Raw genomic sequence first — 19,302 nt, forward strand, 5'->3', positions numbered from 1 at the left:
AGCCTATGCATCCGTATTCCACCCAGACTATTTGCTTTGACATCCCTCCCCACCCCCCTTTGTTTTTACACTACTGCTACTAGCTGTTTATTATCTATGCATAGTCATTTTATCCCTACCTACATGTACAAATTACCTCGACTAACCTGTACCCCAGCACATTAACTCGGTACCGGTACCCTCTGTATATAGCCTCATTATTGTTATTTTATTGTGTTACTTTTTAAATTTACATGTCTTAGCTCTATTTTTGTCACACCCTGACCTTAGTATTCTTTGTTTTCTTTGTTATTTTGGTTAGGTCAGGGTGTGACATAGGTGATGTATGTGTTTTAGTCTTGTCTAGGGGTTTTGTATGTTTATGGGGGTGTTTTCTATTCTAGGTGTTTTTGTAAGTCTATGGTTGCCTAGATTGGTTCTCAATCAGAGGCAGCTGTCTATCGTTGTCTCTGATTGGGAACCATATTTAGGCAGCCATATTCTTTGGGTATTTTGTGGGTGATTGTTCCTGTTCCAAGTGTTCCAGTGTTTAGTGTTCACGTTACAGGGCTGTTTCGTCTTCGTTTCGGGACCGTCTCCTGAGCCGCCAGAGTCGCCCGTCTGTCCTGAGCCGCCAGAGTCGCCCGTCTGTCCTGAGCCGCCAGAGTCGCCCGTATGTCCTGAGCCGCCAGAGTCGCCCGTCTGTCCTGAGCCGCCAGTCTGTCCTGAGCCGCCAGAGTCGCCCGTCTGTCCTGAGCCGCCAGAGTCGCCCGTCTGTCCTGAGCCGCCAGTCTGTCCTGAGCCGCCAGAGTCGCCCGTCTGTCCTGAGCCGCCAGAGTCGCCCGTCTGTCCTGAGCCGCCAGAGTCGCCCGTCTGTCCTGAGCCGCCAGAGTTGACCGTCTGTCCTGAGCCTCCAGAGTCGCCAGTCAGCCAGGAGCCGCCAGTCAGCCAGGAGCTGCCAGAGCCGCCAGTCAGCCAGGAGCTGCCAGAGCCGTCAGTCAGCCAGGAGCTGCCAGATCCATCAGTCAGCCAGGATCCGCCAGAGTCTCCCTCCAGTCCGGATCCGCCAGAGTTTCCCTCCAGTCCGGATCCGCCAGAGTCTCCCTCCAATCCAGAGGCGCCACTCACTCCAGACTTGACCATCAGTCCAGTGGCATTCTCTAGTCCGTGGTCGGCGGTGAGGGTTCCCACTCCAGAGACATTAAGTAAGGGTGAAGTGGAGCGGGGTCCACCCAGACCCTCCCATATAGTGTTAGGGGTGCGGCCGGAAAGAAATCTTTTTGTATCCAAATCCGGCTTTAAACTTCTTCACAACAGTATCTCGGACCTGCCTGGTGTGTTCCTTGTTCTTCATGATGCTCTCTGCGCTTTTAACGGACCTCTGAGACTATCACAGTGCAGGTGCATTTATACGGAGACTTGATTACACACAGGTGGATTGTATTTATCATCATTAGTCATTTAAGTCAACATTGGATCATTCAGAGATCCTCACTGAACTTCTGGAGAGAGTTTGCTGCACTGAAAGTAAAGGGGCTGAATAATTTTGCACGCCCAATTTTTCAGTTTTTGATTAGTTAAAAAAGTTTGAAATATCAAATAAATGTCATTCCACTTCATGATTGTGTCCCACTTGTTGTTGATTCTTCACAAAAAAATACAGTTTTATATCTTTATGTTTGAAGCCTGAAATGTGGCAAAAGGTCGCAAAGTTCAAGGGGGGCGAATACTTTCGCAAGGCACTGTAACTGCCCAAGCAAGTCGCTACAGCACTGATTTACGGTATTTGTCTGCATGCCACTAGATAGCGTCAAATCCAGTCAGGGGAGCTCAGTAGTTATTTCACTAAGGTAGTTTTGAACTACTTCAAATTTCAGCGCTAAACTGTGTACTATTGACTTAACTCACAACCTTTCCCAGCATAGGCCTGCTACTGTCAACACACCTCGGTTCCTTAGTTCTCTCTCTGTTCTCTGTCTCTTCCTTTCTCTCCTCAGCATGTCTGTGCTGGTTCCCTGTATTCTTTTGAAAGTGCAAAACATTTTTGAAGGACTTGGCTGACAGAGGAGTTCTGAAGGCAGGTTTTGATCACTCTGTAATACTATATTTTGAGAGAAGCAAGTGCTCAACTCCCCCTTCCATTCCCTCCCTTCCTCTAATACATCCTTTCTCTCTGCAGGCTGTGTATCACCAATGGATGGGAAATATGCTATTTTTCTTGTCTTACCCCTGTTTTTTCACATTCTTACCCACTACTATAAGATGAGCTGTGGACTGTCCAGTGTTAGTGTCCATTTAAACAGTGCAGCCACACAATTTCAGCTAGGCCTATTACTGTAAATGTTTTATACATATATACATACATATTTTCACTTAGGGGTGTACTCACTTTTGTTGCCATCGGGTTAGACATTAATGGCTGTGTGTTGAGTTATTTTGAGGGGACAGCACATTTACACTGTTATACAAGCTGGACACTCACTACTTTACATTGTAGCAAAGTGTAATTTCTTCAGTGTTGTCACATGAAAAGATATACTCAAATATTTACAAAAATGTGAGGGGTGTACTCACTTTTGTGATATACTATACATACCTACTGTTTCCCTATACCATAACCACAAGTCATTAGATTAGAACCTGTGGGAAAAATAACATAATTAATTATGATGTTCTTTTCAACACAGAAGATCAATAACCATTATTGCCTGATGATCTTCTGAACTTCCCGATACCTTTCTAGTGCATTTCAGTCACTTTTTTATTTGATTTATTAGGATCCCCATTAGCCGACGCCAATGGCTACAGCTTGTCTTACTAAGGTCCAACATATAACGAAAATACTGTCAGTCTGATTTGTAATAGACTCTAGTAGCCCAAATGTAAAAAGCAAACATTGATTACATAACGTTTTTACATGGTGGGGTCTTGAAAAATGTTTGATATCAAGATGGGGTTGAGGGCCAAAATAGTTTGCGAACCCCTGCCTGTGTAACACGATCCAAGGGGCAAATCAATCAGTGACTCATGGCTCAATTTGCTTTGCCACATTATTACAAGTTCTTGTTCACTCTTGCATCAGGATTCTCTGTGACTTTACCTTAGAACCATAATAGTATGGGCTGCCCATCCAAGAAGTGACGCTCAAAGATTCCGATTTTGTGCTGCTTTCAAGACAACTTGGAAACTCGGACCCTCTGAGTAAAAATATCCTTACGCTTCCTATTGGTTCCTAACGTTTTTGGAGTAAATGTTCCTATAGGTTGATTCTGACACTTTCCAAGCAGGAAACTCGGAGTTCATCTTTCTTGCTGCATTCAGACAACTCGGAAATCGGAAACACAGAAATGTCCGACTTCAAAACTTGTAGAAAGATGAGCTCTGATGCCGCATTCACGTTATGTCAGAAACTCTGTGTATCCGACTTGTTAAGCAAGGCAGAAGAGTTGGATCCAGAAGCTCTACGCAAATAGCTTACATTCATTTTAACTCGGAGGCCCGAGTTTCCAACATGACAAGAACGTAGCATGAGTTTCCCACTTGGATCCAACTCTTCCGCCTAGGTTAACAAGTTGGATATTTCCGAGACACGGGGCGGGGGCCTATGCATATTTATAAACAATAGCTGGTGCACGATATCTAAGGAAGTCTCAGGGTTTTGCTCGCCTAAAGTAGAGTATGTCATGATAAGCTGTAGACCACACTATCTACCTAGAGAGTTTTCATATGTATTTTCGTAGCTGTCTACTTACCACCACAGACAGAGGCTGGCACTAAAACCGCACACAATGAGATGTATTCCGCATTAAGCAAACAGGAAAACGCTCATCCAGAGGCGGCGCTCCTAGTAGACAGGGACTTTAATGCAGGGAAACTTAAATCAGTTTTACCTAATTTCTATCAGCATGTTAAATGTGCAACCAGAGGTAAAACATTTCTAGACCACCTTTACTCCACACACAGAGACACGCACAAAGCTCTCCCTCGCCCTCCATTTGGCAAATCTGACCATAATTCTATCCTCCTGATTCCGGCTTACAAGCAAAAATTACATTTACATTTTACATTTAAGTCATTTAGCAGACGCTCTTATCCAGAGCGACTTACAAATTGGTGCGTTCACCTTAAGACATCCAGTGGAACAGCCACTTTACAATAGTGCATCTAAATCTTTTAAAGGGGGTGAGAAGGATTACTTTATCCTATCCTAGGTATTCCTGAAAGAGGTGGGGTTTCAGGTGTCTCCGGAAGGTGGTGATTGACTCCGCTGTCCTGGCGTCGTGAGGGAGTTTGTTCCACCATTGGGGGGCCAGAGCAGCGAACAGTTTTGACTGGGCTGCGCGGGAACTGTACTTCCTCAGTGGTAGGGAGGCGAGCAGGCCAGAGGTGGATGAACGCAGTGCCCTTGTTTGGGTGTAGGGCCTGATCAGAGCCTGGAGGTACTGAGGTGCCGTTCCCCTCACAGCTCCGTAGGCAAGCACCATGGTCTTGTAGCGGATGCGAGCTTCAACTGGAAGCCAGTGGAGAGAGCGGAGGAGCGGGGTGACGTGAGAGAACTTGGGAAGGTTGAACACCAGACGGGCTGCGGCGTTCTGGATGAGTTGTAGGGGTTTAATGGCACAGGCAGGGAGCCCAGCCAACAGCGAGTTGCAGTAATCCAGACGGGAGATGACAAGTGCCTGGATTAGGACCTGCGCTGCTTCCTGTGTGAGGCAGGGTCGTACTCTGCGGATGTTGTAGAGCATGAACCTACAAGAACGGGCCACCGCCTTGATGTTAGTTGAGAACGACAGGGTGTTGTCCAGGATCACGCCAAGGTTCTTAGCGCTCTGGGAGGAGGACACAATGGAGTTGTCAACCGTGATGGCGAGATCATGGAACGGGCAGTCCTTCCCGGGAGGAAGAGCAGCTCCGTCTTGCCGAGGTTCAGCTTGAGGTGGTGATCCGTCATCCACACTGATATGTCTGCCAGACATGCAGAGATGCGATTCGCCACCTGGTCATCAGAAGGGGGAAAGGAGAAGATTAATTGTGTGTCGTCTGCATAGCAATGATAGGAGAGACCATGTGAGGTTATGACAGAGCCAAGTGACTTGGTGTATAGCGAGAATAGGAGAGGGCCTAGAACAGAGCCCTGGGGGACGCCAGTGGTGAGAGCGCGTGGTGAGGAGACAGATTCTCGCCACGCCACCTGGTAGGAGCGACCTGTCAGGTAGGACGCAATCCAAGCGTGGGCCGCGCCGGAGATGCCCAACTCGGAGAGGTGGAGAGGAGGATCTGATGGTTCACAGTATCGAAGGCAGCCGATAGGTCTAGAAGGATGAGAGCAGAGGAGAGAGAGTTAGCTTTAGCAGTGCGGAGGGCCTCCGTGATACAGAGAAGAGCAGTCTCAGTTGAATGACTAGTCTTGAAACCTGACTGATTTGGATCAAGAAGGTCATTCTGAGAGAGATAGCGGGAGAGCTGGCCAAGGACGGCACGTTCAAGAGTTTTGGAGAGAAAAGAAAGAAGGGATACTGGTCTGTAGTTGTTGACATCGGAGGGATCGAGTGTAGGTTTTTTCAGAAGGGGTGCAACTCTCGCTCTCTTGAAGACAGAAGGGACGTAGCCAGCGGTCAGGGATGAGTTGATGAGCGAGGTGAGGTAAGGGAGAAGGTCTCCGGAAATGGTCTGGAGAAGAGAGGAGGGAATAGGGTCAAGCGGGCAGGTTGTTGGGCGGCCGGCCGTCACAAGACGCGAGATTTCATCTGGAGAGAGAGGGGAGAAAGAGGTCAGAGCACAGGGTAGGGCAGTGTGAGCAGAACCAGCGGTGCCGTTTGACTTAGCAAACGAGGATCGGATGTCGTCGACCTTCTTTTCAAAATGGTTGACGAAGTCATCTGCAGAGAGGGAGGAGGGGGGGGAGGGGGAGGAGGATTCAGGAGGGAGGAGAAGGTGGCAAAGAGCTTCCTAGGGTTAGAGGCAGATGCTTGGACTTTAGAGTGGTAGAAAGTGGCTTTAGCAGCAGAGACAGAAGAGGAAAATGTAGAGAGGAGGGAGTGAAAGGATGCCAGGTCCGCAGGGAGGCGAGTTTTCCTCCATTTCCGCTCGGCTGCCCGGAGCCCTGTTCTGTGAGCTCGCAATGAGTCGTCGAGCCACGGAGCAGGAGGGGAGGACCGAGCCGGCCTGGAGGATAGGGGACATAGAGAATCAAGGGATGCAGAAAGGGAGGAGAGGAGGGTTGAGGAGGCAGAATCAGGAGATAGGTTGGAGAAGGTTTAAGCAGAGGGAAGAGATGATAGGATGGAAGAGGAGAGAGTAGCGGGGGAGAGAGAGCGAAGATTGGGACGGCGCGATACCATCCGAGTAGGGGCAGTGTGGGAAGTGTTGGATGAGAGCAAGAGGGAAAAGGATACAAGGTAGTGGTCGGAGACTTGGAGGGGAGTTGCAGTGAGGTTAGTGGAAGAACAGCATCTAGTAAAGATGAGGTCGAGCGTATTGCCTGCCTTGTGAGTAGAGGGGGAAGGTGAGAGGGTGAGGTCAAAAGAGGAGAGGAGTGGAAGCAGGATTAAAGCAGGAATTAAAGCAGGAAGCACCAGTGACTCGGTCTATAAAAAGGTGGTCAGATGAAGCAGATGCTAAACTACAGGACTGTTTTTCTAGCACAGACTGGAATATGTTCTGGGATTCTTCTGATGGCATTGAGGAGTACACAAACATCAGTCACTGGCTTTATCAATAAGTGCATCGAGGACATTGTCCTCACAGTGACTGTACGTACATACCCCAACCAGAATCCATGGATTACAGGCAACATTTGCACTGAGCTAAAGGGTAGAGCTGCTGCTTTCAATTATAACCCGGAAGCTTATTAGAAATCCCGCTATGCCCTCCGACGAACAATCAAACAAAGCAAGGCAAAGCATCAATACAGGACTAAGATCGAATCGTACTACACCGGCTGCGACACTTGATGGATGTAGCAGGGCTTGCAAACTATTACAGACTACAAAGGGAAGCACAGCTGAGAGCTTCCTAGTGAAACGATGATGCAATCTCTATTGCACTCCACACTGCCCTTTCCGACCTGGACAAAAGGGACACCTACGTATGTGAGAATGCTATTAATTGATTACAGCTCAGCGTTCAACACCATAGTCCCTTCGAAGCTCATCACTAAGCTAAGGACCAACCCCCCCCACCACCACCACCAACGCTGCTATTATCTATGCATAGCCATTTTAATAACTCCACCTACATGTACATAAATACCTCAACACCGGTGCCCACCGCACTTTGACACTGACTCTGTACAGTTACCGCCTGTATATAGCACACGCTATTGTTATTTACTGCTGCTCTTTAATTATTTGTTATTCTTATCTCTACTTTTTTTAGGGATTTTCTTAAAACTGCATTGTTGGTTAAGGGCTTGTAAGTAAGCATTTCACTGTATGGTACCTGTTGTATTCGGCGTGTGTGACAAATAAAATGTGATTTGGTTTGATTTGAAAGTATCCGAATCAACCAACAGGAAGCTAGCTCTACGATTCGAAGTCCAGAGATTTCCTATAGGCGGGTTCACAACAACATTAGAGCTTCGGAGGCAATAGAACGCGGAAGTAAATTTACAATAGTAAAGGAGCTAAACCAAATCGAAAAAAGTATTGTATCTAGTGTAGGCCTATTATTCTCATAAACGTAGCTATAATAATACGTTTAGTAGATTTAGTGAAGTGACGCTGGAGTATTATGAACGCGGAATTGGAAGAACAGGAGGATGAACTGCTGGCGCTCGCGAGTATCTACAGTCAGGAGTTCAGACGGGCTGTGTCAGGATTGGGTGGGGAAATCCGGGTCTCTTTGGACCTTCCTCGGGACTTCAGTGTGATTGTCAAAGCAGGTTTGGATTCAAATAATAGTCATTATTTTATCATTTATGCAAATCACCTCAGCTCACAATTTAGAGACCGTTATATGAGTATTGAATTATTTTGATCTCAATACCAGTTTTATTGTAGCCTTTATTTCGGTTATGCTACAATACACATTGACAAAATATATATTCTATACTCAGGTTATTCTAGTAAAGCAGATGAATGGTATCCAGGCTTCTTTTGTCTTTATTGTGATACCAAGGTGACAAGCACAGAGATTATGTCATATCTTTCCTCCCTCCTCTGGTGCTGACCTTCGACCTACCTTTGGATTACCCCTCCACCTCATCACCCGAGTTTATACTGAGCTGTAAGTGGCTCTCCCATAGTCAGGTATGTTTAGATCAAAAATGTATTCAATACTGTGAAGTGTATTGAGTTTTAGACATCATTTGTATGTGTAGTAATCATTGATTAATGTCTCAGCTCTCAGCAGTGTGTAAGCATTTGGACGAGATATGGGAGGACACTGTGGGCAGTGTGGTCCTCTTCTACTGGGTCCAGTTCCTCAGAGACGACCTGCTTGACTTCCTGAATATTCGGCCACCGCTGGAGATCCCTGTCAACGACCAGGGCCAAGCCACTCCATCTACTGAGGGCAGCGAGGCTGGAGACTCTCAGGGGGAAGCAGAAGGTAGTGTAGTTGAAACCTCTGATGAGGCTACAGTGTCCCTGGACCCAAGGGCCCTGTCAATGTTAGCCACAGACACAGACCTCCTGGTGCATCTGCTGGACTATGATGAGAGACAGAGGCTGAGAGTGTTCGAGGGACAGGCATATGACTGTGGGATCTGCTTCATGAGCAAGTTAGGCTGTAGTCAGTACAGAAAGTGCGGCCATATTTATTGCAACGAATGCATGTCGGAGTACTTCACGGTCCAGATCAGAGACGGGAACGTCCGTGGCCTTACCTGTCCAGAGCCTGAGTGCAGCTCCACAGCTACACCCTCACAGGTAATGAAAAACTGAAGTGAATAGATGTTTATTCTAGAGATCGAAGTTGAAATACAGTTTCCTCAGGGAATATCTGAAGTTAACCTGTGTGAAACTATGTGGAAACTAAACCCAGAGAATTAACTGTTGTTTAAGGTGAAGCGGTTGGTTGGGGAGGAGTTATTCACCCGTTATGACCGCCTCCTGCTCCAGTCCACTCTGGACCGCATGGCTGACGTGATTTACTGCGCCCGCAAGGCCTGTGTTGCCCCAGTGGTGCTGGAACCGGACACAACCGCTGCCCTCTGCCCCTCCTGCCGCTATGCCTTCTGCACTATCTGTCGCAAGACCTACCATGGCACCTCCCACTGTAAACTGAGGGCAAACACACTCCTGACCTCAGGCTCTGACTCAGCTGCTGAGTCATCCTATGCAGGTGTACCTCAGACAGACGGTAAGAGAAACCATTCAGTGTAAGTTATATGCAACCAAATGAACCACATGCAAGCCTGTTGATCAGTCACACTTTCAGAGCCTTGGTGCTGTGTGAAAACCTACAATTAAAGTGTATGATTGTGGAAGGTAACTTAGAATAGAATGTTTCAATAATTCTTAAAGAAATAATAAACACAATTAATGTATTTGAGATGCTGTGCCTCTAAGCACTGTCATGGCATTTTAAGTATCCAATGTTTAGCTCTATCCACTGTTGAGTCATTGCAGTCATTCCAGGTTGCTTTGGCTCAATCAAACTCTTATCCCAGCTTGTGCGCCATTTTCTGTGTTTGTCTGTTTCTGCCTGTAGCTGGGCTCCAGGGCCTATGGGAAGATTATGCCTCAGGCAGTGAGGAGAGGAGAATGTTCCTGGAGAAACGCTATGGGAAACACATTCTCAACACAGTGGTGGAGGAGAGCCTGAGTGAAGGCTGGAAAGGCCAGAACAGCAAAAAATGTCCATCCTGCCGTGCCAACATACAGGTAAGCCTGAGCTCTATAACCAGCCTATTGTACCTTTGACATGGCATGGCTTGACGTCATCTTCGTGACCAGTGTCTATCCTCTCATTACAGAAGACCGGTGGCTGTAACAAGATGGCCTGTTTCACCTGTGGTCAGTACTTCTGCTGGGTGTGCCTTAGTATCCTGGACAAAAATAACCCTTACAAGCACTATGAAAACCCTAACACTGCCTGCTATAATGCCACATTTGACTGACAGTAATGTTGTGCTACTGTTTGATAACCCTGTGCATGTTATTTTACAGCTCAAGTTCAGATCAAATCATATTTATAGTCAATGCTATCAGATTACTACATGAGCTTTCTAAAATCTTAGGCATGTAACAAAACCTGCTGCTCAAATACCTTGACCCATTTGTTTCCTGGTGCAACTCAGCCAAGGTTATGTATGAACGCAATAAAATATAACCTCACAGAAATGCAGGCTTTTTCAGACCATTGAAAAGTGCTTCTTACAGTTCTTTAACTCATTTAAATCTTTCTTTAAGATTTACCTCAGTCTTTGGCCAAATATGCAGTCAATAATGAAGCTTCATTCTATACTTCAATATAGTGTACATCAGGGCTCTCCAACCCTGTTCCTGAAGAGCTACCGTCCAGTAGGTTTTCCCTCCAACCCTAATCTAGCACACCTGATTCTAATAATTAGCTGGTTGATAAACTGAAGCAGGTTAGTTACATCTGAGGTTGGAGCGAAAACCTACAGGAGGGTAGCACTCCAGGAACATGGTTGGCGAGCCCTGGTGTACATTAATACCTTTAAAAATAAGAATTTTCTCTGTGACAAGCATCACAACAATAAATATTTTCAAAAGTCTAAAACCTAATATTGATGGATTCTTGCAGTATCTGTATGTCATTTTTTATGTTTACAACAATTTCCCTGTAATAATACATTTACATTATGACCTCTGGATTCTCGCAGATTCAGGAATTGCTGAAGAATTGCAACATTTACCTGGAGCTAACTCTGCAAATAGCACTGCTGGGTGATTTGAAAAGTCATAGTCAATAGTCAAATCCAAACTGGATGTTGTTCAGCGATAGATGGGAGGGGTTGAGGATAGCTGAAGGATGGGACTAAAAACAAACAGAGAAAGATAACTAATGTCAAATATACTGTGTCCGTAAAATGTATATAGTATGTATAAGCTGGAAATAGAAGCCTACGTGTTGTTGTCCATTAGTTTACTACAATTAGGGGAGGAGTGGAAGGGTTAGGGGAAAATAATAAAGGAAAAGATATACAAGTATGTATATATATACACATATATATTTAAAATAATATATATTTATTAAAAATATATATACAATGAGGGAAAAAAGTATTTGATCCCCTGCTGATTTTGTACGTTTGCCCACTGACAAAGAAATGATCAGTCCATAATTTTAATGGTAGGTTTATTTGAACACTGAGAGACAGAATAACAACAAAAAAATCCAGAAAAACGCATGTCAAACATGTTATAAATTGATTTGCATTTGAATGAGGGAAATAAGTATTTGACCCCTCTGTAAAACATGACTTAGTACCTGGTGGCAAAACCCTCTGGTGGCAATCACAGAGGCCAGATGTTTCTTGTAGTTGGCCACCAGGTTTGCACACATCTCAGGAGGGATTTTGTCCCACTCCTCTTTGCAGATATTCTCAGAGTCATTAAGGTTTCGAGGCTGACGTTGGCAACTCGAACCTTCAGCTCCCTCCACAGATTTTCTATGGGATTAAGGTCTGGAGACTGGCTAGGCCACTCCAGGACCTTAATGTGCTTCTTCTTGAGCCATTCCTTTGTTGCCTTGGTCGTGTGTTTTGGGTCATTGTCATGCTGGAATACCCATCCACGACCCATTTTCAATGCCCTGCTGAGGGAAGGAGGTTCTCACCCAAGATTTGACGGTACATGGCCCCGTCCATCGTCCCTTTGATGCGGTGAAGTTGTCCTGTCCCCTTAGCAGAAAAACACCCCCAAAGCATAATGTTTCCACCTCCATGTTTGACGGTGGGGATGGTGTTCTTGGGGTCATAGGCAGCATTCCTCCTCCAAATACGGTGAGTTGAGGCCAAAGAGCTCCATTTTGGTATCATCTGACCACAACACTTTCACCCAGTTGTCCTCTGAATCATTCAGATGTTCATTGGCAAACGTCAGACAGGGATGTATATGTGCTTTCTTGAGCAGGGGGACCTTGCGGATGCTCAGGATTTCAGTCCTTCACGGCGTAGTGGTTTACCAATTGTTTTCTTGGTGACTATGGTCCCAGCTGCCTTGAGATCATTGACAAGATCCTCCCGTGTAGTTCTGGGCTGATTCCTCACCGTTCTCATGATCATTGCAACTCCACGAGGTGAGATCTTGCATGGAGCCCCAGGCCGAGGGAGGTTGACAGTTCTTTTGTGTTTCTTCCATTTGCGAATAATCGCACCAACTGTTGTCACCTTCTCACCAAGCTGCTTGTCGATGGTCTTGTAGCCCATTCCAGGCTTGTGTAGGTCTACAATCTTGTCCCTGACATCCTTGGAGAGCTCTTTGGGTCTTGGCCATGGTGGAGAGTTTGGAATCTGATTGATTGCTTCTGTGGACAGGTGTCTTTTATACAGGTAACAAACTGAGATTAGGAGCACTTCCTTTAAGAGTGTGCTCCTAATCTCAGCTCATTACCTGTATAAAAGACACCTGGGAGCCAGAAATCTTTCTGATTGAGAGGGGGTCAAATACTTATTTCCCTCATTAAAGTGCAAATCAATTTATAACATTTTTGACATGCGTTTTTCTGGATTTTTTGTTGTTCTGTCTCTCACTGTTCAAATAAACCTACCATTACAATTATAGACTGATCATTTCTTTGTCAGTGAGCAAACGTACAAAATCAGCAGGGGATCAAATACTTTTCCCCCCCACTGTATATAGGTTTGGAAAAGATCCAGAGGGATTACATTGATAGAAGCCACAACCTATCTGCAATATTAAGCTGATCTACCATCTAAAATATATATTTTTTAAATAATTTGGTGAGACAAGATTAATGATAGGAATGCAGTCTTACCTCCATTTCCTTACCACGCAGGGAGGAGGAACTCTACCTAAACAGGATAAACAGGACATGAGAGTAGATAGCTCCAAACGACTTCACTGACATTAACCTTAAAGGTTTAGAAGAAGACAGACAGGATAATTGGCACTTATCAGAATGGGTTGTTACACTGCACTCATTGCTCTTCTGATTATCCTTCACACGGTAAATGGACAGACTACTACAGGTAGGTGGAGCACACACACATACCGTATATTAACCTTTTCTTACATAAAAATGTAGTCAAGGACTTCAATACAAAATGTCATGTTAACATTTTAGCCATTTTATTAGTCTTGTACTGTACACTGGTTATCCCATATCAACGTGAGAATAAAACATTCCTAAACAGTACTGTTGATAATAAATACGACACAAATAAATTGAATAGGCTTTCCAGTCCATTTATATATTGTTTTGCAAAACCTTTCTTAACTCTTCTGCATGAATGACTCCAATTTGTCTTGCGGTTTGTCCTCTGAGAACAGCAACTCCACCATCGAGTACTACTGATTTACCATTGAGCTCAGCAGCCCCACAGTCAAGTGGGACTCCTGTCCAACAAACGAGGTCAAATGATCCACTGTCAAGCTCAACAGCCACTTCATCCTCAACAACTTCACCATCAGATACAACAGCTTCATCAGTTGGTATAACAACCTCGTCAACAGATGTAACACCCTCACTGGTTGGTGCCTCATCTCAAGTGTCAAACACAGACAATCCTACATCTATTGCAACAACTAAAGCATCAAGTTTGACGCGTCAACGTCCAAATGCAACAGCTCTGCCATCAAATGTAACAACTCCATCTACCAATACAAGCTCTCAGAGTGCATGGACAACTCTGGCCACTACAGGCGGGTCATTGAATGCCACTCAATATCACTTTGGCAATTTGTCGACACCATTTCCTGGGATTAATGGAACTAGCCCAGTTCCTCTGGTGGCTTCATTCTCAAGTAAGTTTCTCAGACAAAATAAATTATGAATCAAATCCTGCTGTAAATATAACTACCATATACTTGAATTATTGTCCCATCATTTTAAAATGTTCCTTTTTTGATTACAGAATTTACATTCAGATTACATAATTTACATTCAGTATATGTTTGCATTCTAGGGAGATGTTCTTCAAATCCACCTCTGTGTTGTCTTGGACTCAACAATTCCTGTTTCAGAGGGTGCTTCTGTGATGTGGCCTGTATAAGGTTGAACGATTGCTGCCCAGACTTCCAGACAACTTGTGTGACAGGTATAGCTGGGCCATTGTTTTATCATCTCTGTTTTTATGGAGGCCCTTGATCACTATTAATAATAGTTGTAAAATCTTGAAATTGTAGAAACTTCAAATTGTAAACATGCTACTTGTGTCTGAGGTGGCATCATTTACTGTCTTTGTTTATAGGTGTGCAGATTGGATCAGCCACGGTGTCCTCAGTCTCCAACGCAACCAATGCAACCAATGCAACCAACGCAACCAACGCAACCAACGCAACCAATGCAACCAACGCAACCAACACAACCAATGCAACCAACACAACCAACACAACCAACGCAACCAACACAACCAACGCAACCAATTCCACTTCCACATCATTCCCAGTGTTCTCATTTCCAGGTTCCTTTAGTTTTCTCCTCTACCACATCAAAATGTGATTTTTTTAAATACATTTTATCAAGGCTTTACAGTTAACCTTCCTGTTCAATAATTTATGTTTTTCCAATCATCCTAAAGGAAATTGTTCTGCCCGGCCGGCCTTGTGCTGTAAAGGCGCCAACGTGAACTGCTTCAGAGGGTGCTTCTGTGACGAGGCTTGTCAGACTCTAAATGACTGCTGTCCTGACTATGCAGATACCTGCACAAAAGGTCAGAACCCTTGATCCCTCTTTTTTAAAATAATTAACAGTTCAAGCGTACATGATGTGTTTGATACTATTTTGCTCTGTACCTCTTTTGGGAAACACCAAAAGCTGGAACTGAGTTTCAGTGTCACAGGACACCAACATCGAAGAGGGATGGTTGAAAGATTATATTTTTTTTGCCATTAACTCAAAGTATGTCATATTTCTTTAGACATTCAGAAGGTGATTGGTAGTGGAACTATATCCATTCTTGCTCCACCCAATTCAACTGATGCGTCTCTTGAAGTGTCTATTCAGAATGTAAGTGCTTCTGCTTTCTCTTTGCCTATCTCAACACTCAGAAACAACAAATGCCCTACTTACATATATACATTTGAGTCATTTAGCAGACGCTCTTTTCAGAGCGACCAACACGCTTAACTGTTAGGCTATCTGCCAGGGTGACATAGATCAGAATCAGCCATAGAAGACCGGAAAGACTTGATTTTTGAATCTGCAGAAATATGTAGTTAGGTTGCATTGATCTCTCACTTTGTCTATCTCCCTGTGAACAACACCTTCCTTCTCGACCTCCTCCTTCTCAGGCTGCATTACAGCTGCAGACCTATCTCAAGACAACATACACTGAAATCAGCTCCTTCAGAATCATCAAACTTAAGAAGACCGGAAAGACTTAATTTGTAAATCTGCTCAAACACATCGAAAATATGTGATTGCATTTTAGATTAGATTGCATTTTTCTTTCTCTCTGTGTGATGAAACTAAACATAATTGATTATATTACAACGTAAAGCACTTGTAATAGATACTTCTAATGTATATCTGGTTTGATGGGTACTATGTGGGAGAACAATAATATATGAATTGTATTGGTCGCATACACATATTTAGCAGATGTTATTGTGGGTGTAGTGAAATGCTTGTGTACAGAGAAATGCTTTGCACGGCTGTCTGTGGATGAGATATGTCTTTAATGTAATTTCTCAAATAAATTGTCAGACTTATTGGACTAAACATTCAACATGAAAGGAATCATACAATACTGTTCCTCCCTGAACAAGCAGGAAGTTACCAGTAGAGGTCATAGTAACACAGTTTTCCATTGCATGATGCTTTCCTTGCCATTCTCCTGTATAGAGTAAACCACCTTTCTTGATCTGGGTAGCTTCTTCGGTTTTACCAGCAGGGGTCCCCAGTTCCCACTATACAGTAGTGGACATTTTTAATATGCCTAGAAATGGCTTCTCATCTCAATATCCTGAAACTCTAGGACACCACCAATGTCTGAATGTTAATGTTACAATTCGATAACTCAGACAGTTCAATGATTAATTTGCCTTTGTATCCAGGGATATTTAAGTTGTGTTTGTCTCCACTGACAGTGTCTGTCACATTTGCCCAGTCGGCCTATATTGACACAAACCTAATGCAATTCAACTGGTTAATTTCATTGATCACATTACCCACTCATTGTATTTGTCTCTCATGAAGGAATGTAAGGATCTAGTCATGTATCATCACCTACTATCCTAAACCATAATGGTTACAATCTTCCTGCTCCTTAAAACAGATGAGATAATGCTATTGTTATTGTAGTGCAATAATGTGGATAATGCTTTTAGTGACGAAGACATAGACCGTTAATGTTGCCATAATGAAAGAAAGACAGGACTAACGGAAAAGGTGTGTGACGGAGACTCTTGCGCTCTGTCGCGCGTGTGATGGAGAGCAAATTAGATAGAAAGTGGTATCTAAGATATTTAGTTGGTAGGAACATCGGGGAATAGATCAGATATAACAAAAGTCAAGAAGTCAACAAAGCAAGTGTTTAACAATTCAACTGTAGAGCTATTATGTGATCGTGCATTTGAGAGAGGATGAAGGGAGGGGCTAGAGACCAGGAACGTACTGAATTGGATGACACCGTGCGGGCGCAAGAATAACATATAATGTAATTAAAGGAAAGGGAGATATTTTGATTAATCAAAATTGTTTTTTCTTTTTTGGAATACAAATCTGTCGGCTTGAAGCTTTTAATTTCGAGATTGGACATATACTTTAGCCTGCACGTATCGGACATTTTACTATGATGCGGTGCCCTCGCTGTGCAATGATAAAGGCTCGACAGTCGCCTTTGACAATCTGTTCAAAACGTCTGATGTGTCTTTTGCCGAGGAGATCCTGTTAGAATATGGCCAAATCTATAGGAAGGTGTCGGTGTGCTTCTAATCGAAATAACGCACTTTTCGAGGCTGATCCATTCGAAATTGGGCGACTGTAATTGCATAGGTCATCTCTCCATCCTTGTCTGGTATGTGGCCGCCGATGATGCCTCTTTTTCTTTAAGAACTACTGATATAATGTGGACTGTGCAGTGTGTAGCCAAATGTTTATGCATTATTATCCCAGTGTAGGCTGTATGAGATATCGATTTATTATGGTAGTGTGTTGTAGGCTAACTGATCAGCTTGCACAATATAAATAAGAGCAACCATGACAGTAATGAATTATGATAAAACAGTGCATTATTATTTATTAGCAGTAGGCCTAATGGTATTACTAATATTATTATTACTGTCGTTATTAGTTGTAGAATCCAAGTAATGGTGGCTGTATAGTTATTCGTCTAGGCCTAGATCATCTCATAAATATGCCTGCTATGATACCGTTTTGGCATATTCTCATTCTCTGACTTATTTTTTCGAGTTACAATAGGCTACAAACCAAAACTGTCAGGAGAATCAGAGCTTAGAGGCCTGGTCATGAATAAGATACTGTTACAAAACATATACATTTTATGAGTCATGCTGTGTGCCACTTACCGATTCCCCTGGAGCTGCATCACAGCTCTTCAGGAAAGTCTCCAGGCCCTTACTAGGTGTCAGGCGTATTAGAGGAAGGTGTATGCTCACTGCCAGGTCACTTCCTGGAATTGATCTCACCTTCTCCAAGGAAATGGTCTGCTCATCTCTTAACAAATCAAATTCAAATCAAATGTATTTATATAGCCCTTTGTACATCAGCTGATATCTCAAAGTGCTGTACAGAAACCCAGCCTAAAACCCCAAACAGCAAGCAATGCAGGTGTAGAAGCACGGTGGCTAGGAAAAACTTCCTAGAAAGGCCAAAACCTAGGAAGAAACCTAGAGAGGAACCCGGCTATGAGGGGTGGCCAGTCCTCTTCTAGCTGTGCCGGGTGGAGATTATAACAGAACATGGCCAAACTGTTCAAATGTTCATAAATGACCTGCATGGTCAAATAATAATAATCACAGTAGTTGTCGAGGGTGCAGCAAGTCAGCACCTCAGGAGTAAATGTCAGTTTTCTTTTCATAGCCGATCATTCAGAGTATCTCTACCACTCCTGCTGTCTCTAGAGAGCTAAAAACAGCAGGTCTGGGACAGGTAGCATGTCCGGTGAACAGGTCAGGGTTCCATAGCAGGCAGAACAGTTGAAACTGGAGCAGCAGCACGCTTGTACTTCCAAAGCTGCCTGCAGCAGCCTATGTTTGGAGAGAAGGCAGTGGAATCTGCCTAATAAAGGTATCTTCCTCAGGAGCGTCATGCACCAAATATTTTATAGGGGGCAGGAAGTAGAGTAGGCCTACGTGCAGTTGGAGGGGAGGGGGTGTTTTCGAAGAATTTAGCATTTATCAAACACCTGAAACAGCTTTTTATCGGCAATCTAGAGCCATAATCATTATGCCTAATTCTATTCTGCAGGGGGTGTCATTATGACTGTAGTAAATCACACATTTCAATATACTGAACTAACATGCCTCGGACATTACATCCAAATTACAACACAGTACACAGGGATCATAACATACATCATCAATACAGCCACATATCATGGCATCATAATTAATGCACAAATATCATGATATTATTATAAGGTGACATATTACATTTAAAACAAGTCTTTTTCTACTTGTCTAAGCATACCTCTTGAGCTGTCTGTATCCTCCTGACATGTGGTTCTTTTTTTTAAAGAAACTACACTGAACACAAATATGAATGCAACAATTTCAAACCGTGACAGTTCATATATTAGGAAATCAGTCAATTTAAATCAATTAGGCCCTAATCAATGGATTTCTAATGACTGCGCAGGGGAGGCCCTCCACCCACTGAGGAGCAAGGTTTTATTACACACGAAAATACTCCTCAGCACGACCACCCCCCTCAGACAATCCCGCACGTGAAGAAGCTGGATGTGGAGGTCCTGTGCTGGCGTGGTTACACGTGGTCTGTGGTTGTGTGGCTCGTTGGCGGTACTGCCAAAATCTATAAAGCAACGTTGTAGGCAGCTTATGGTAGAGAAATTAACATTAAATTCTCTGGCAACAGCTCTGGTTGACATTCCTGCAGTCAGCATGCCAATTGCATGCTTCCTCAAAACTTGAGACATCTGTGGCATTGTGTTGTGTGACAAAACTGCACGTTTTAAAGTGGCCTTTTATCGTCCCCATCACAAGGTGCAGCTGTGTAATGATCATACTGTTTAATCGTCTTCTTGAT

General features: G+C 43.9%; 2 protein-coding genes across 3 annotated transcripts; both read left to right on the forward strand.

Moving 5' to 3' along the window:
* Nucleotides 1-7,405: 7,405 nt before the first annotated feature.
* Nucleotides 7,406-10,291, forward strand: LOC115144986 (E3 ubiquitin-protein ligase RNF14-like). 2 transcript variants are annotated; one of them, XM_029686172.2, is made up of 7 exons: nt 7,406-7,861; nt 8,098-8,228; nt 8,322-8,849; nt 8,985-9,282; nt 9,634-9,806; nt 9,899-9,965; nt 10,223-10,291. In XM_029686172.2, exons 1-7 carry the CDS (start codon nt 7,711-7,713, stop codon nt 10,252-10,254), a joined length of 1,380 nt encoding a protein of 459 aa, XP_029542032.2. In that variant the 5' UTR covers nt 7,406-7,710; the 3' UTR covers nt 10,255-10,291. The 2 variants fall into 2 exon arrangements, with proteins under 2 accessions (XP_029542032.2, XP_029542030.2); XM_029686170.2 differs by having other exon boundaries at nt 7,423-7,861; nt 9,899-10,291.
* Nucleotides 10,292-12,737: 2,446 nt separating this feature from the next.
* Nucleotides 12,738-15,785, forward strand: LOC115145471 (uncharacterized). The gene is made up of 7 exons (XM_029687005.2): nt 12,738-13,102; nt 13,404-13,877; nt 14,039-14,170; nt 14,324-14,536; nt 14,654-14,785; nt 14,993-15,081; nt 15,366-15,785. The coding sequence occupies exons 1-7, from the start codon at nt 13,033-13,035 to the stop codon at nt 15,456-15,458; spliced, it is 1,203 nt and encodes a 400-aa protein (XP_029542865.1). The 5' UTR covers nt 12,738-13,032; the 3' UTR covers nt 15,459-15,785.
* Nucleotides 15,786-19,302: the final 3,517 nt, after the last annotated feature.

The sequence above is a fragment of the Oncorhynchus nerka genome, linkage group LG17, assembly GCF_034236695.1.
Source record: "Oncorhynchus nerka isolate Pitt River linkage group LG17, Oner_Uvic_2.0, whole genome shotgun sequence".
NCBI classification, from domain to species: Eukaryota; Metazoa; Chordata; class Actinopteri; order Salmoniformes; family Salmonidae; genus Oncorhynchus; species Oncorhynchus nerka.